Below are 19,584 nucleotides of genomic sequence, written 5' to 3'. Positions count from 1 at the left end.
CCAACCATCTCGTTCTGGGCCTTCCTTTTTTTCGCCTTCCTATGGGCTTCCATTGTAACATTTTCTTTGTTGTTTTTGCATCGTTTTGTCTCTGCACATGTCCCAGCCAAGACAGTCTTTGACTTTTCACAAATCTTACAATGTCATAACCTTCATTTAACTCATTAACCTCGTCGTTTCTCCTGATTCTCCATGTGCCATCTTCCTCTTGTACCGGGCCATATACTTTCCTCAGTATTTTTCTCTCGAATGTCCTGAGTTGGGCTTCATCTTTTTTCGTCATTACCCAAGTTTCACATCCATAGGTTACTACGGGTCTAATCAGTGTTCTGTAGATAGTCATTTTGGTTCTTTTGTCTAATAATTTCGATGTCATCAATCTTTTATTAACATAGTATGTACGATTCCCGCTGGAAATACGTGCATTAATTTCGCTACTTACGGAGTTATTCTGATTGATTTCTGTGCCGAGATATGTAAAGGCATCCACTCGTTCGAGAGTATAGTTGTCTATTGTGATATTATTTTCATTGTCAGTTATTCTTTTGACTGTCATATATAACATAGAAAATATACCTACAATAATAAAAATTATTATTAATAAAAAATTTATATATTAATTTGCACGCACCCTTCGAAACAAAAGTCCCTATTATAGTGCCAATTAGAGAATCTTAAATAAATAACACTTTAGACAAATAAATAAGACAAATTTATTTGAAAAGAAATATTTGACCTATATTTGTAAAATTTACACAATTAATTTTAAATTTTAAATGGTTTTATCACTTTGGCAAGTAAAGATTTTTACATGGTGTAAAATTTTAAAAAATAAATAATAAAAGCATATGGCTATCAGAAAAATAAACAAAATGCTTCCTTGAAGTATAGAAAATTAAAAAAAAATATATGAAATACAAATTTAAGAAATAATATTTTTTCATTTTTAATTTTCTCTTTATGAAATAGATAGGCACTGGATCAAAGTATATCATGTATATCAAATATATATAAAGTATAGCATGTATATCAAATAAGATTTTATTGTTACGTATTTTCAAAGCTGTTAAAGATAATCCACGATTCAGTAAAGAATTCTAATCATCCATAATCCACCTTAGTTATTCCCAGTCCGACTTAGCCCTACTTAGTTATCCATAAGTACTACTTAGTCCGCCAGGAGGAACATAAACTAAAAGTCACTGCTTATTTCCTATTTAAGGCAGCAAAAAATAAAATTATAAGACCAATAGTACTGAACACAAACAGATCAGTTTAATATTTGAAATGAAAAATCACTATTTTTTCCTTCTGTAAAGAAGTAAAAGAAGGGGCTGTTAATACCTTATTCATGCTAAACTCATTAGAACATAGCTTATACAAAAATTATTAAGATCAAAATAAATTTAATGACCAGAACATTCTTTTAAGATGACATAAGTTATACAAGGAGCGCTGTATAGTAATACGCTGTTGGATGCCAAAAAAAGTTAGTCAAAGAAAGAAAAATTTGTAATTTATTCCTAATAAATGAACATTATATCTGGTCGATAAACTGGTATAAAATAGTGACAATCAATATAGGTCGATGAAAACTATAGCCAACTTGTCTTACATGATGTAAACTATAATGAACTAAATGTAGATGCTGAGTGTTTATTACTGAAATACCATTTAAATAAATTTCTTTTAACCGCTTGTAAGCTTTTTCTGTGTATTAAAAAATATTTCCTCCGTTAGGATTTATACGTCTAAAAGCCCTCAAGCTTCCAATTATTTTTAGTACCATCTTATACTTTAACCATTTCTAAATACTTGGATATCTCCGCAGTGCCCGTGGATGTCATTAGTTTACGGAAATGAATCTCGAAATGTATAAAACTTATAATATACAATAAGCCCTTAAAATCTGTCTTAAATGAAATTAATTTACTTAAACCAAATTTTCAATATATGTTTCTGTAAAATAATGATACACTATGTTAACATTCTTCTTCTTCCTATGTCGTCCATCAATGGAGATTTTCTACCACGTTTCTAGCCATAAAAACAGACAGAAATAGGATATACACAAATCAAAGAGAAAAGATGCTAATATCATTAAAATAAAAAGGAAATTTAAAAATAAACAAATCATAAATGTCACAAAATAGATATATAAATATTCAGTTAAAATATTAAAATAAGGTAAATATATATCTTATGAAGCATATTAGATATCGATAAAGTTGTTATAAACAAAAGTGCGAGCGCGGAATTAACCTTCTGCGTTTCATTTCTAAAAAAGATGGGGTGCAGATCAAAATATCTCTTTAACGTTTTATAGATCCTACATACGATCCATTCTGGATTACGGTTGTATTCTTTACGATTCAACATGCAAAACAAATATATTAACTCTTGACAGAATACAATTTAAATCAATAAAAATTTGTCTAGGAGCTATGATGTCTTCACCAAACCAAGCAGTTCTAGCAGAAGCCCAGGAACCACCTCTACACATACGTAGGCAAATTTTACCCAACAAACGTCTAATAACATGCAGATCGTTTAATACAACTATGGTTCACAAAATAGGTTTACTTTTGACAGAAAATTTAACAAATTCTTACTGGAGAATAAAATATTCTCCTCCTCTTGCAGAATCTTTTATCGATACGAATTCATTTCAATCTTATATATTACAGCTTCAAAAATTTCCTTTTTACATACAAGACTTTGAAATTCTGATAGACAAACCAACCATTATAATGCCCTCTTATTCAGACTTGCCAATTTTAACTAATCTGATATTCAAATCCATACTAAGCAAATTAGGGGAAGATTTAACAATAATTTATACAGATGGATCAGAAACTGTTGAAAGTACTGGTTTCGCTTTTTTGTTTCAAACAGCAATTAGATTGAGAAATATCGAATTCCTGAATGTTGTTTTATTTTTACAGCCGAGGCTGCTGCTATACAGAAAGCACTAACTTGGTGTGTCACTAATTATTGTGAGAACATCGTAATAGTATCAGATTCTCAGGCAGTATTACAAGCTATTCGTAGTCATCCATTGGATACTTTTCAAAACTCCATTATACTTGATATCAAAAAATTATTACATGATCTAAAATTCACAAAAAAAAAACAATTACTTTACTCTGGGTTAAAGGACACAATGGAGTAGTTGAAAACGAATTAATGGATAGTATGGCAAAAAATACATCTGAGATATCCGAAATTACAAATTTTTACCACTTTAAAGATCTTTTTTCTATTATCAGGAGTATTGACATGGAAAGATGGATGTCAAAATAAATATAAAGAGGTTCAGAAGATTTCAAGAAACCATTACTTTTCTATTCATCCATGCTTACCAAAAAATATTCCCCATTTTAATTTTAACTATAATAAAGTACATTCTTCGTTAATAACCCGGTTAAAACTTAACCATGGCCTCTTTCCAGAGCATCTGCATAGGATTGGAATCTATGAAACTCCTTTCTGTCCTTGTGATGGTAAATCTGTCGGAGATTTGAACCACTTATTTTTCGATTGTCCTAATCATAGGGAACAGACTCGAAGCCTATATTTAGGTTTAATTAATCTCAATATTAGCCTACCAGTTAACATCAGCAATAAGATAACACTTATTCTGACAAATCTATATATAATATTCTAATCAAGTTTCTAACCGATTCTAAAATAAAAATTTAAACATCCTTATAGCAATTTTCTGTGGCAAAAAGATTTTTTGTCTAATGTCATCTCTTTCTCTCTCACACACACACACACAAAGTTGTTATAACACATGAGAGATGTCTTATTGATCTCTTTAGTTAACTACCTACTAAGTCCTTTCTTTAATAGATGAATTGTGTCAAAAAAAAACATGCTTTTAACTTTAAAAGATGGAAAAGAACAAATAATATATAATATTAAGTAAGAAGCTTAAATATTAACCATTAAATAATAAAAAATAATAAAATATTCTCTATAACAGTAAAAAACTTTTGTTTTTAAAACTTTCACAAAATGCATTATAAATTCTTATCACTACAGCTGTTTCGGTAGCGTGCCTTTCTCATGTGATCTATTTTTGGTATGTGTTTACACTTTATAGTCTTTAACGGAATAGGTTGAGGAAGGGAGAACTGTTTGTCTCAAGTTGGTCATTCAGAATTATGTCTGTATTTTTAAATTTTTTTGATTTCGATAGATTCTAGGAAAGCCTAACGCCTTCATTTTGGATATGAAGAATTTGAAATTTGTCATTAAAAGAATCATTCTGGTCTAGAAGGTGAAGTGCCTATGTAGAATATGTTTTTCTATTATTGAAAGTCATTTTATGTTCAGCTGTACGTTTGTTAAAATTTCTACCAGTTTAACCGATGTAAGTTTTTGGACAGTCACCACATTTAAGTTTGTATACATCACTGTCTGTGCTTTTTTTGGCTCTTGTTGTTTTTAATATATTTGCCAAGTTTGTTCTAAATTATGTTCCGAATTATGCTCTGTTTAAATATGAGATTTTGAGCAGTTATCTCAATTAGGTAACTCTAATAAGTCTCGTTTCTATTTGTAATTTTCTTAAGAAATAACTTCACTTAAATCGTCGAGCAAAAGAAAGGGATTTTTACTCACATTACCTCCGATTAAAGTGTAAAATGAATCCACTATATAATGACTTGGCTGTGTAGTCGACTTTTTTAGGATGAAGGCTGGATTAGCGAGGAGTGCGGATCTTAATTGTAGAAGAATTTGGCTTGTAAACCAGTTAAATCTTGAACCCTATAATACCAAAATTAAATTGTGTATTTTAACCAACAGAGCGGTGACTCAAATTGCACCTTCTTCCGCATAGGCAAAAATGGATCTTTACAACTTAATTTGTAACGGAAACTAAAAAGGATAGCTAAAACTGGCCAATTTATAGGAAAATATTCAAATAAAAAATTTACAGTTGGATTGGTGCGTGGTCTAAATATTTACGAAACAATAAGGTGATCGGAAATGAACTGCATCTAACGGGATCATTTTCTATCAAACTTCTAAATAATATTTACTATATTTGCAAAAAAAAGGTGTCTGGACTGGATTAACAGCGTTGGGTAATTAAAAGGTATTATTTGTGTACAGAGTGAAATAAGATTTCTTTATTTTATAATAAAATAGCGAAAATTGGACAGTATATAATCACCAGATTTTTAATACAAACTGTGGACAACTTCTCTTTCAAACTGTGGTCACCAATCTCATCTTGTCTTTGATCTGCTGCTGTTTGAATGCCTATAATCGATTGTGATTTTTTTTTCAAAATTAAACAAAAAAATTTGTTTAGTGTTCTCTCCTCTTCATCTCTTTAACCACGTTTTTGTTTGTTTTTGTAATGAAACATTGTAATAACACACTCAAATATGCGAAATCGTAAATTGTAGTATATAAACACACAATAGTATATTATATAGCTTGATGTACATAGTATTCTTTTCTACTGATGTATAAAAAGGCTCTAAAAAATAATTTTAAAATGTACTACTGTAATATAGAAGTGAATTGCTAATTTACCAACCTGGCAAAATATTATGTAAAAACTTAAATAAAATAAACTGCGAGGCATACGTTAGAGATATAGCTAAATATTAAATAAACAATAATACAACAGTTATACAACTATAAAATTTAAGTCACTTATCAACATCACCAATTAACATTATTTTTTGATCGTTTTATTCAGAGAAATAAATAATTTAAGTTTATAAGTTGTTTATAGTTTATTACCCCATAAAACAAATCCAAAAAAGCACTTAAAAAATCGAATAATTACTGGGCGCTATTTTTTATCTGGAACATCTGGGGGAAGTCAATAGAAAGGCCATATTATCTCGTGGTTGTCAAAAGTTTTACTGCGTCATGACATTTAAGCAAAAAAATTAACTTTTTTCATTCATTTCAATATTGTGAAAAAACTACGCATTCTAGATAAAAACGTTCAACAGACGACTTGAAAATACTTTCTCTTTAAAATAAGATTTTCTAAATTAAAAAATGTTTATAAATAAAAAGGTTATTGCCAATCAAACCCGAAAGTAAGCATGTTTTCCAATTGTTTATAATTATTAAAATAAACAATAAAAACATTTAAAACATATTTCATAATGTGAGTTTTTATGTAGTTTTTACATTTGTGCGAAAGATGGGCACAATCGGTCAAGTAGTTTTGTAACAATTATATTTGTTTATCCCATGTGAGAGAACAAAGGTCATTTTTAAAAGGCTGTACAGTTGCTTTGTCAATACTTAAAATGTTTTTTTGGTCTGATTTTCTGTAAGGTCTCAAATTTTCATGTTTTTTAAAAACTATAATAATTTTAATTGATTACATACAAATAATTGATGCAGATTGAAGTAACATTAGCATTATATTGGCAATATCCCTAACTTATGGCGCGCGGTATATTTCATGAAATGTGGATCTGTAAAATTTTAAGATCTCAGTAATATGAAACACCCTGTTTTGTGAGTTTAATCTAACCCGCCGGTTTTTATTAATCCTTGCGCTTCAGTTAAATTAGAAAATGTTATTTGTTTTTTTACAAATTTTCTGCTCCCCTTCTGCCTAAATATTTAACTTAGATTATTAAAAAGCGAAAAGTGCTCCACATATTTTAACTTTGTATTTTAAATCAAAATTCTCGCTGGAAAAGTGAAAGCGATTTGCGAAGTGCTGACATCAAATGGGTGTAAATAGGGGTATTAACTTCCCGCAGCAATTCTTATAAATATGCAACAAGTTACACAACTTTTTAATTGCCTTTTTGGGAGTTTTCGTGGGGATTTTAAATATACTTTTATGTAGGGTGCTCCAAACTCATTTGTTAGAGTTTTCATTTTTAAATAGAGTTTTGGGGGAAATATAATACAAATTTCAACATGGATTTATTCATTCAGAAAGGTACAATTTGGACTGTAAATTGTTCGACAAAAGACGCATACATGAATACATTAAGTGAAATGCAGAAAAGTCCCTAGATTATTAAATTTTAGACTACTCACGATAAACATCATATTCTTACCGAATACCGAATCCTTTAAAAACAACCGTAAAACAAATGGATTGTTCTAAAGGTTATTTTCTCATATTTCTCACCTAACTCATATGACACATTATAAAGTAGAAGATTTTAAAATTATATCAGAAAGTTTTGAAGTGAGTTCGTTAAATTTTTCTTCGTTTCGTCGAGTTTTGTGTTAAGTAATTCCAGTGCAAATCGTGGAAAACATTCAGGAAAAATTCATATTACTATCCCGCTACAGTTAGTTTACTTTCAACATCGATATAGTTCTTTTTAGAGCTTTCTTTCAGTCGTGATATATTGCTAAGTTTTAGGCATGTTAAGAATTATAGCTTACGAATTGGGGACAAACAGATGCTAGGATTGGAAACGATCACAATCAATGGAATATGGGAAACAAATATGTAGAAGAAAAAAAAGAAAATAACTGAAAAAACAGCTTGAAATAACGGAAGAAAACTTGAGAAGAAAATAAAATAAAAAATACGAGAGGAGCATCGAACAGTGTTACAATTTTTGATGACGAATCAGATGGGCAAAATATTTTAAAACTTATAAAACTACATGCAAAAAAAATACTAATGATAGAAATAAAATGAATATAAGAAAAAAATAAGAACAAATAATTACATGCCCAACAGAAGAAGAAATATTAATAGAGAATAAAAAAATAATCGTAATAATAGAAGTAATAAGATAATATCGTTTGTGCGAAGAGTAAGACAACTAAATCGTTCATATCTTAATAGTAAAAATGTGCTTAAGGCATTTAATCCGTACGCCTGTTCCGCGCTTATCTACTAGTTTGGTATTATAAAGTGGTCAAAAACGGATATAGAAAGTCTTCAGCGGAAAGTAAGAACACTTACTCACAAAGGCATAAAAATATCATCCACGCAGTTAGGATAAAGACGGGAAGCAGAACGGGTCGGGTCGGGACTGCGATTTTTTGCTGCGGGACGAGACGGGACTGGCGCTTTGTCCGTCAGGACGTTTCGTATGTTTGGCAAAAACTGCACTTTTAAAATTAAAAGGTTTTCTGTTTTAATAATTCATATTGATGAAACATAATTAGTACATTAAGAGTATCAGAAAATTTTAAAATGTGGTATTTTCGTCTGTGAAGACTGGAGTATAAATAAAGAAATTTATTTATAACAAAACTAAAGCCTCTCGGGTTTCTGCATTTAAAAAATGCAGAAAATTGCTTTATTGGAAGCCGAGAAAATACATTTTTTTACGTATACCTACCGATTTTGATTTTTAAAATTTAATTTGCTTCAACCTTCAACTAATTTTTGGTATTTTTCACGGCAATACCGATGGTTTTTATTATTATAATATGTTATAAATGTCTTGAAGATATGAAAATTTTTAACGAGAAACAGCTCCAAAAGAAAAAAGTAATAGTTTAAAATATCATTTTATTGCTTGTAACTTCGTCGCAAATGCCGGTGAACTTTGACCGGTTGTATCTCAGAAACCACTACTCGTAATTCAACTTTTTTTCTTTTATAAGAAACGTCTTGCCAAGTCTTTTCCAACTCCGTTTTCTGAATTTAATTTAAGCTAATCGTTACCGAGATATTCTATTTTGTTTAAAATCCAAAAAATTGCTTATAATTTTAAAACATTCCTGTGGCCATCCAAATGATCCGATTTCAATTATTCTATAAAGTAGTTAGATAGATTATGTGCGTTTGTATAAGTCAAAAATTATCAAATTTGTATACGGCCTCGTTTTTCTTATGCAAAATTTTACAAAAAAATCCAATCATTTGCAAAATGATTATGCAAAATCTATTTAAACGAAATTTGGTGAACTCTTTCATTATGTTATAGAGATTTTTAGACGAATTATGAAGTGCAATCTTATAAAGTTGTTAAAAAACATTGAATAATAACAGGTTTATTTAACCCCTATTTTTTGTAGGTATTGCTATTTTTCATCAGGGCTAATAAATTAAAACATTTTTAACCAGCCATATCTTATAGACTATTTCACTCATCTTAAAATTTTCACATAATCTGACCAATCACAAACCAAAGACAGCTTGTGTTATCGCGAAAACACCAACTGTCTTTCAATTCTGATTGGTCTATTAGCTTCGTGTTTTCAACGACGTAACCATGGATACCGATCGCAAAGCAAAGTTTGACGTTTGCCAAAAAAATTATTGTAGCTGTATTTAAGATTCGTGCCACACAGTGAAGACCCAACAAGAAGAGAAGTGTCAAATGCGATCCTAAAACTCAAAGACAATAGAGCCCCAGGAATCGATGACATCTGTTCGGAAATGTATAAAAAAGGTGGTGATCAACTTTTTGCAGCAATCCATAAACTAATAGTACTTATATGGCAGAATGAATGGGTACCAGAAGAGTGGCTGAAGGGAATAATATGTCCATTGCATAAAAAGGGGGATCAACTGGAGTGTAAGAACTATAGAGGCATTACTCTGTTAGCATCTGCGTATAAGATCTTCGGCAATGTATTATCTGAAAGACTTAAACATTTTACAAAGGATATTGTTGGTCAATATCAATGCGGATTTACTGCTGGAAAGTCAACTACACATCAAATTCAAGCACATAGGCAGATTCTAGAAAAGTCACTAGAATATAACATAGAAACACACCATCTCTTCATTGACTTCAAAGCAGCCTATGACAGTGTGAAAAGAACTGCATTATATAATGCAATGATAGACTTTGGGATCCCACCTAAGTTAGTTAAGTTGACCCACCTAACAATGCAAAACGTAAGCTCATGCGTTAGAATTGAAGGAGAAAATTCTACGTTCTTTGACATTAATAATGGTCTAAGACAGGGAGACGCGCTGGCGTGTCTGCTTTTTAATATTGCCTTGGAAAAGGCAATCAGACAATTAAATATTAGAATGAATGGAACTATTTTTAATAGATCGACGCAAATTCTCGCATTCGCTGACGATATAGTTATAGTGGGCAGAAGTATGAGAGACATGGTGCAGTGTTTTACAAGGCTTGCGGACGCAGCAAGTGAATTAGGACTTGTGGTAAACGAGGAAAAAACCAAATATATGTTGGTTTCTAAAAACCCTCGAAATATTAAACAAAGGATTCAAATTAACAACCATACCTTTGAGCAAGTCAAAGAATTTACATATCTTGGATCGCTAGTAAACGCAACAAACACGACAAGCGACGAAATAAAAAGACGCATAGCAATAGCAAACAGAACTGTTCACGGCCTCCAGAGACATTTAAAAAATAAAAATATAAAACGTGCACTAAAGCTTAATATATACAGGACCTTAATAAGACCAGTTTTGATATATGGGGCTGAAACGTGGATCTTATCTCAAAATGATAAAAGACTTCTTGGTATTTTTGAGAGAAAAATTCTTAGAAAGATTTTTGGGGCCGTAAATTAAAATGGGCTATGGCGTCGAAGATACAACTTTGAACTGTATCAGTTATACACCGATCCAGATATTGTGAAATTCGTTAAAGTGCAGAGACTTAGATGGGCTGGACACATTGCTAGGATGTCAGATCACGAATACACGAAGAAATTAACATTTTCAAAACCAGAGGGCACAAGAAGCAGAGGACGACCACGAATGAGATGGATTGATGATGTGGAAGAAGACCTACAGATTCTAGGGGTTAGAAGATGGAGGGAAGTTGCCAGGAATCGACAGGAGTGGCGACTTCTTTGTGAGCAGGCCAAGATCCACAACGGATTGTCGAGCCACTTATGATGGTGATGATACGTCAAAATGAGTCTTCGGTGGAACTTCAAACGAAGTTATAAACCAAAACATTGAAGAAAATATAGCGAGTAACACAAGAAAATCTAAATCTTATATATGGAGACAATTTATGATGTTGTGTGTGGATCGCAACTACAAATTAGATGCAGAAAATAACAACGAAAGACTAACTAAATTCCTTCCTCTCATTCTACTGAATTTTTGACCTATCACTTTGTTCATGAAATAGTCTAATAAAATACCACTCGTGATTTAATTTAGCTTATAAGTCTGTCTTTTATTTCTAAACTCAACTGAGTTTCTTAAAGAAAACACCACTCGTCCTACGGACTCGTGGTGTTTTCAAGCAACTCAGTTTCGTTTAGAAGTAAATCGACAGACTTATCGCGAAAATTGAATCACTAGTGGTATTACTATTGAAAATTTAATTGTCGCTATTTTATTTTAGTATGACTTTGCTCCAAAATGAATTATTTTAAAGTTACAAGCGAGGAAAGTAGAAAAAAAAATCAATTTTTTAGTAATTTTTAAATATTTTAATTTTTTTATTAATGTTCCCGACCTATTTTAGCGAAAGGATATGTCAATTATTATTACTAAAGTAAACTTTTTCTACAAAAATCTGAATACCAACTCTCACATCCACTTCAAAACAATTCGCCCTGGTCTAGAGGTACAAGTACATTATTACAATTGAAAAAGTATAATTCAGTATAAACATTTGTCAGTTTTATGTAGATTTACATGTATTTTCCAAAAGTTTGAGCAGCTCCTTGAAGCTTCGAAAGTTATTAGCATATTAAACAAAAGTATCGAGCCAATTCTGATTAGCACTGGTTTTAGAGAAAGTTGAATATTTTGGTATTATTTCTTTAAATATGTGTATCAATAATGGGGCTTTAGTAAAGATTTTCTTACAATTACTGATTAATTTATGCACTAATGGGAATAGTAATCTTATGAGTTCAGCAATTTTATTGATAATAGAGACCGTACAACTTCAATAAATCAAACTTTCATAACATACCTTTAGGTTAGTGGCAGTTTTAATCATGTACGCAACTGCATCCAAAAGCATTGATGGAACTTGATGGAATAAATTAAGATACTTTGTTGCTACTTATTTTAACTTGGTGCCTTTCTTAGTGATAATTAATTTGGCTATCTAAGTCTCACAACTATCACTAATAGGTTTGTTAACACTGAACCATATATATTTATTTCCAACAATTTTTTTATTGGTTGCATGTTGTCGCTATATAAACGGGATAGTTTTTATGGGGGGTAATTTAATGCGCCTTTTGCAGTGTGTTTCAATATGTATAAAATTAAGTATTTGACTCCAACATAGCGTTAGAGAAATTCATTGCAACTACATTGTCCATTTTCATCAAAATTATATGCAAGTGAAAATAGTAATTGTTTATTGTTTAAGGATATCCATTTTATACTGTTTGGTTTGTTCTGTATTTATCTTTGTTTTGAAATGCTGAAATACATCTTACTTTAAATATCAAGTGCAAATAAAATAATGCGATTTTTAATTCTGGATAGTCTTTAATCCACTCTTTAATTTGTGTTCTCATTGACGATGTCCAAAAGAGAAATCTTGCACAAAATTAATATTTAAGAGATAAAGAACGAGTAAGACACTAGTAAATTGGCAACAATGTTAGATTGACCATTGTGATATTTTACTGAACAGTAGCTTAGATATGTAATTTTTAAATAAATAAAAGTTATTATTTGGCAAACATTTGATTTTAAGTGTAAATAGAACAGTCGCATGTACTCAAATTATGTGGGTATTAGTAAATATTTTGTTTTACCGAAAAGTTTCATTTTCTATAAAGTTTAAATAAAAAATATCGGTGTTATCAACTTCTGTGATATACCTAGATAGTTATAACACTAATCGACTCTAAACGTAACTCGACTGAACAGAACTTATTGTAAAACAATAATACCTATATAAAGAGATTTTTAAAGAGCTTAGAAAAGTCTAATCACGGTATGCCAATTACTGCGTGCACAGTTATCACCATATTCCATCTGGTACTGTCTACTAGGAGCAACCTCCAACAATTGCTTTTTTCTATATGATGCCTCATAATACAAGTGTTTCTCAGATAAAAATTCCTGAATTTGTAATTTGTTCTCAGTAATATTTGAAATTTTTGTCATTAATCTTGAATGATATTAGGCGTTGAATGACAATTATACTATGTTAAGGTAATTTCGAAAGAAGGGATTTTTTAAACCATAATTCAAAAAGTGAACTGTCCATATCCTTATGATAATCTAGAGACGCGTCTTTAATTATTTTTGTAGATATTAATAATATATCGTCGATCCATCCGTTTTCTCAACCGCAGTGTAAAATTATAATTCTCTGTCTTTTATTGGGCGGCACCGAATTAAAACACTTTTTGTTATAATTCGTCCAACTTTTTTTCACGGTGTCATGAGTATCATAATCCAAGTCCCATCTTAATAAACAATATTTCGTTTCATTTCTCGATACTTAGTTATCTTTCTGATATAATAATTGTGTCTTAAAGAAATTATTCTAGTATTTTCCATTAGTATCTGGCGCTTGTCTATAGTTTTGTACTTAAAATTATTGGCTTTAAGAAATATTCGAAGTGTTGTTGCTAAACATGAGAAGAAGTTACTTTCAAACCAATTCACTTCAAAAGTTTTAAATAGTTGGAAAAATATTAGCCGCAAACATTGTGTATATTGTTCTGGTTATAGAATCCATTAAGTGCGGCTCTATTTGTCTCAATTTGCGCCAATTTTTTCTCCTCTGTCTAGAAGAAGATGTTTCCCCTATAATCTTGTAGCAATTGCTTTGGGCACTCTGGTTACAAAACATGTTTCTGCAATTGCCTCTGATTTAGACAATTCAAAACACAGTCCTTTATAAGCATGTTTTAGCATACGTTTGGCATCGGCAGAGATGTATTGAACATGCCGCCTACGGTTGACTACACTGCTTTGTAAATCTTCCAACTGATCAGAGGGTTCCACTGGATCTTCAGCTGAGGAATTATTATTATACCGCGGACGACACATTTTAAAATTATCTTCGTAAAATGGTAAAAGAAATTTAGAAATAACACTAACAAAGTCACAACCAAACTCACTTCCGGTTAACTATTTGAATTTTACTGAACGCTGTAGTAGTTTTATACTAAAAATATTCTTGTTTCACAAAGTCTGCTTTCGCTGGTTTAAAAATGAAATATTATACCTATCTACCCAAGTGTAAAGCACTGGACGGTCGAATCGTCGTTTTTCCTGATAAACTACTTTATGGTTTCGGTCGCCCAGCAAAATATTATTAAATTTTACCCAAAGGATGCATAAGTTTGCAGATAAAAGATACCGCAATATGATTTGTCTTAATAGCGATATCCGATGTTCTGATTGGCTCTTAGTCCACCTGGGCTAATCAACAGTTCGATGAAAACGTCAACTGGGTGACTGCCCATATTTTCAAACATAATACCAGGCACATCTGAATGTAAATATCGATGAGAATATTAAAACTTTGTATTATTATACATCTCAGTCATTGATAATTTTGAGTTAATAACTACTCCTGGTACAATACTTTTATTTTAATTTTTATTGCCTGTTTTTATTACAGAAACATATATATTTGTACACAGCCTCACGGAAATATGGGGCGACTATACAATTGGTTTTATTGTAAATAACCAGTGGCGCGCCCAGGGGGAGTTTTGGGGGTTAAAAACCCCCCAGGACTCTATTCCGACACTGTTACTAACACATTCAAAATGGAGGTAACATCATTTTTGGTGACCAACCAAACCCCCCCCCCCCAGAAGCATATTCTAGGTGCGCTACTGTAAATAACATAACCGGTTTCGGACTACAAATTCAGCTCATCATCAAGCTAACAAGTTGTTAACCCATAACAGTACAAGGTTTACTATTAGCTTTATTTTCGACAGGGCGGTGCTGTTAAAGGAAATAAATTGTTGTGAATATAAACGAGGACAATGTCTTAAAGAAAAAATAAAGAGAGAGAAGGTCCGGTTTTATATATTGTATGTGAGCAATGTGATTATACACTGAATTATAATGTAATTTTTTAAAAACTTAAACGAGAAATGACAAACATTTAAACAAATGTAACTTATTATATTGTAACGAATTGGATGATTGTCATTTTGCGCCCTAAGCATATTAATCAATCGTCTTTTATTTTGGCATCAATTCGTGCCACACATATAGTGTTCTTCTAAGTTTATTTTTAATTGCATACGTTATTATCACTCCACTTATCCATATAAACATTTTTAATTCTGCAACATGGATTTGTTGATATTGTTCTTCTTATAACTGCTCCACACTCAGTACCATATATTACAGCTGATCTAATGGCAGTTTTATAAAATTTGCGTTCAGTTTAATTGGATCTGTATGCCATAGTCCATCACCCTCTTACATTTAGTCTACAACATGCATTTTTATGTTTCCCTATTGTTCTTTAATACCGATTGTAGATACTTAAAACTATCATTGTCGAGACCAATAAAAAGATCTTTACGTAACTTTTATAGACTATGAGAAATCTTTCGACAATGTTAAGGATAACATTTCCATGTTTAGTGTTTAAATCAAAAAGAACTTAACAAAAATAATATTAACATAGTGAGAAATCTCTATTGGAACCAACAGACTGTGGTACCCTTAGATGGAAATAGCACGGATGCGCAATAGATAAGCAAAGGAGTGTGACAATGATGTGTACTTTCACTCTTACTATTTAATATATAATCCGAAGAGTTATGTACACAAAAGTTTAAAAGCTATACAGAAGGGATCCAGACAAATGGTGAAACTATATATACGGTGTGTTTTACACCATAAAGAACATGAAGAAAACAAAAACCAGGGTTATGAATGAGGAGTAAGTTATAACAAGGATCCAGATTGAAAAGGAATATATTGAATAAGTGGACAAAAAAATTGGGAGTATAGATTACTGTTAATCTAAATCCGGAATCACAAATTTGATCAAAAGTAGAGCAATCAAGAGCAGCCTTTTTGACGATGAGGGAAGTTCTGAGTAACCAAAGACTTATCTGAAAATCCGATATAGGATGTTAAAATTTTATAACCACTATATTCTTCAGTATAACGCCAAAGTTTAAAATGATAATCTTGACTTTTAAAAATACTATGCATAGTTTATAAAACATTACGAACGAAGTGGTGTTGCACAAATTGGGAAAATACAGAGAACTTTTTATCACTATTAAAAGGAGAAAGACCGTATATCTGTTACACATACTTAGAAATGATAAGTACGAGTTATCATCGAGGTAAAATCGAATGAAAACGGGGTCCTGGTAGGCGACAAACATCTTTCTGAAAAACATTCGCGATTGGACTGGGTTTAACATTTTTACTTTTAAGGAAAGCCGAAGGTAGAGATGAATTTGCGATGGTTAGAGCCAACCTTCATTAGCGGAATCGGTATTAGAAGAAGAAGAAAAAATCAGTTCTCATAGTCGTTTCGCCATACAAAGTAAATGGTCGTAATGTTCCACATACTTATTTCTTTTTTTTTACATTTTTTTAATAATTTATTTAGGAACAATTTTGCAATTATAATTTTCTAATCCGTAGTAATTGTCGACTTAACTGAAAATATACGATTATTTATATTTCGCAGCAATACGATAAGAAGGTTTTACTGCACTATATCCGCTCATGAATAATTTATTAAAAGATTAAGTGCTAAAGATAAGTAAATTGTAAGAACGGATCATTAACATAATTATTATTTTTCAGACCGATTTGTCGCACAACTTACAACAGTTATCAGAACGAGCTCGAACGACTACGGAGTTCATTCAACAGTTAAAAGGACTTAACGAAGAAATAGAGGTGAGTAACTACATCACATGAAAATAATATAATAGAACTCAACTAGAACTAGAACTTGATTGAGTGGTAGAATGGACTTAATCTAATGCTTATATATATATATATATATATATATATATATATATATATATATATATATATATATATATATATATATTGTTATGCTATTTAAATTGTATTATATTGCTTACTTAGGAAAAATCCTGTCTATATTTATTAAATGAACTAATCTCCAATTAATCACAATAAATCAGCATTAATTAATTACAATCTCAGGCTATTTAAATTGTACGATTTACCTTTGATCGTGGATTCAAAATATTTTCCAATTGGCGTCCTAATCGGGATAGGTAATATGACCTGAATAAAATACATAGAATTTCAACTGAACTATATGTGAGATGTCCTTTATTTTAATGAAATTTTATATAACAATCAATCCTGTAATATTTGCAATATACTAACTTTAAATATATGAGAAGTTGTTTTCTATCATGGACCCAAATGTTATTTTACATTGATTTTTAATATGTGTTATAACTAAGCTCTTTTTATAATTCCGTTTTTTTTTTAAGTGATCGCAAATTAACTGTCTCTATTATTTATTCAATTTATTTAATTAATAAATGAAAATCACACTCCGGCTCTAATGAAATTTGACTGACCTTTCCTTCTCTGCCGTTGCAATTCTATGGCCACGCCACAACAAAAAAATCCTTTCTCTGCTTCTGCTCCTATTGTGGTCCATATGACGTACACCTTTCTCCTATCTGTCCTTGTATCTCCAAATGTTTCCGGCTTCGTCTGCTATTAATATTCTTATGCCCTTTGGTTTTCTATCTCTCTGTACCCCGTTCCTCACACTGGTCAGCTTTTACACCGCAAATAAACACACCCGGTAAATTACGTCTTCGGGACTTCAAACAAACACAAATCACAAAGCTCCTTCCTTCTTGGACGACGAAAACTGACTAACTAACCTTTTTTTCTCTCTCCTATCTCATAGCCAAAATCAACCTCCTTGCATTCAAAAATTGACCAATAAAAATCATCCACCTCTTGTGACGTATATCGTTACCACCCAGCTCTCTCTATAAAACGTCATTCGGGTTATTCCAGAAAACAACCTTCTTTAATTATTCTAACTAAATCTATCTGCTTTACAAATATTTCTTACTAATAGCTACAAACGATACCTGTTTCTCAATTCAATGTCTTTTGTTAATAAACTTTTACCGATATAATCTTTCGGGGAGAAAACCACCGCAAATCCCGGTCTATTGTTCAACACTTTCTATATACACTTTTATTCCGGGTAAAACCATTCCACAATAACCGACTTATTTAAATTTCTTATCGATAATATTTGAAAGTCTTGTCTCTGAGGCCTAATGAACAATTCTTCGAACAACTTAAAATACATATTTTGTCTTATACAGGATGTTTGAAAATTCATATGCCCGTGTCTTTATGAAATATCAATAATTTTAATTTTTATTTAAGTAATAAAATTTGTATATCGGTTTTTTATTGCTTATGGACATTCAAAAGTACAACAAATCCCCGCCTTTGTAATCGATAAAATTTATCAATTTATGCAACTAAATTTTCTCGAGGCAAAATAAACGCACTTCCTGTATGCTAGCTGTACTTATGCTACGTATTATCCTATCCTACTATCTACTTTATACAAATTTAAATCTTCATTCGTGATATTTATATACATCATGGATATTATAAATACCTCTGATCTTTTCAGAATCCATATGTTTCAACTCATAGCTGTTTACTCCACCTTCGTTGTTTACTATGTATGGCCCTTCGAAAACAGGCATCAATTTTGCGCAAATACCGGTCTGAAGATTTGACACTCTTAATGCTCTTACCATTACTTTGTCACCCTTTTGGAAAGTTACTGGTCTTCGTTTCCTATTATGACCCTGTCTCTGGATGTATTTCTCATTGCTTCTTCTTAATCTTCTCTGAACGGTTTCTATAACCTGTCGATACTCTCTTTGTTCTGGATCTTCCCACGGTCTTATTGGCATGACGCCTTTCATGATGTATTCTGGTGTTTCTTTCGTTACTGTACTTGGCATGGAATTTAGGTACATCTCTATTTCTCCCAATTTTCTGTCCCATCGCCGATGTTGACCATCCGTTGCAATGCGAAGAAATTTCGTTACCTCTTGTATAAATCGCTCAGAAGGATTACTTTGGGGATGCCTGATGCTTACAAAGTTCGTCTCGATTCCCCGTTCTCTAAGCTGTCCCTTGAAACGATCATTTCGGAAGTACGTTGCATTGTCTAGTAAAATTTTTCTTGGGGTTCCTACCGTAGCGATGAAATTGTCTATTTTTCTCAATATTTCTTCCCCTTTTGTGGTGCGGCAACTATATAATTTTACGTATTTTGAGAACACATCCACCATCACCAGAATATGCTTGTTCCTTTGCGTGGTCACAATTAGCTCGCTTAACATGTCGATGGCTATAATGTCCAGGTTGTTCCGGGATACAATGCTCTTTGCAATATTTTCGTTTTTAAAATTCCTGCTCTTGTATTTCTGGCATACTTCGCATTTCTGTGTGATCTCTTTTGCAATGCGGTAATCTTGTCGACTGATGTAGTTTTCCCTAAATACAAGCCATACCTTTCTACTGCCAATATGTCCATTTTCCTCGTGTAGTTTCTTGATGATTCTTTCTGCCAATGTCGGTGTCACTAAATATAATTCCTTTCCGTCTATTCTCTTAAAAAATATCTCGTTTTCTAGCTCTGCTCTTCTCTTTTCTCTTTCTTCTAGGCCTTCCTGGTCGGTCCTTATCTCATTTAA

At 31.6% G+C, this 19,584-nt stretch overlaps 1 protein-coding gene across 2 annotated transcripts in view; it reads left to right on the top strand.

The window, feature by feature from the left end:
* Positions 1 to 19,584, top strand: part of Trim9 (E3 ubiquitin-protein ligase Trim9) — a 396,351-nt gene that overhangs the window by 242,146 nt on the left and 134,621 nt on the right. For both annotated transcript variants that reach the window (XM_072526279.1, XM_072526278.1), the window contains exon 2: positions 16,652 to 16,747. In XM_072526279.1, coding sequence (XP_072382380.1) covers positions 16,652 to 16,747 — 96 coding nt within the window. The remainder of the gene's footprint in view (positions 1 to 16,651; positions 16,748 to 19,584) is intronic.

The sequence above is a fragment of the Diabrotica undecimpunctata genome, chromosome 3, assembly GCF_040954645.1.
Source record: "Diabrotica undecimpunctata isolate CICGRU chromosome 3, icDiaUnde3, whole genome shotgun sequence".
Taxonomy (NCBI): Eukaryota; Metazoa; Arthropoda; class Insecta; order Coleoptera; family Chrysomelidae; genus Diabrotica; species Diabrotica undecimpunctata.
The sequence above is the reverse complement of the archived record's forward strand: the minus strand, read 5'-3'. Positions and strand labels throughout refer to the sequence as shown.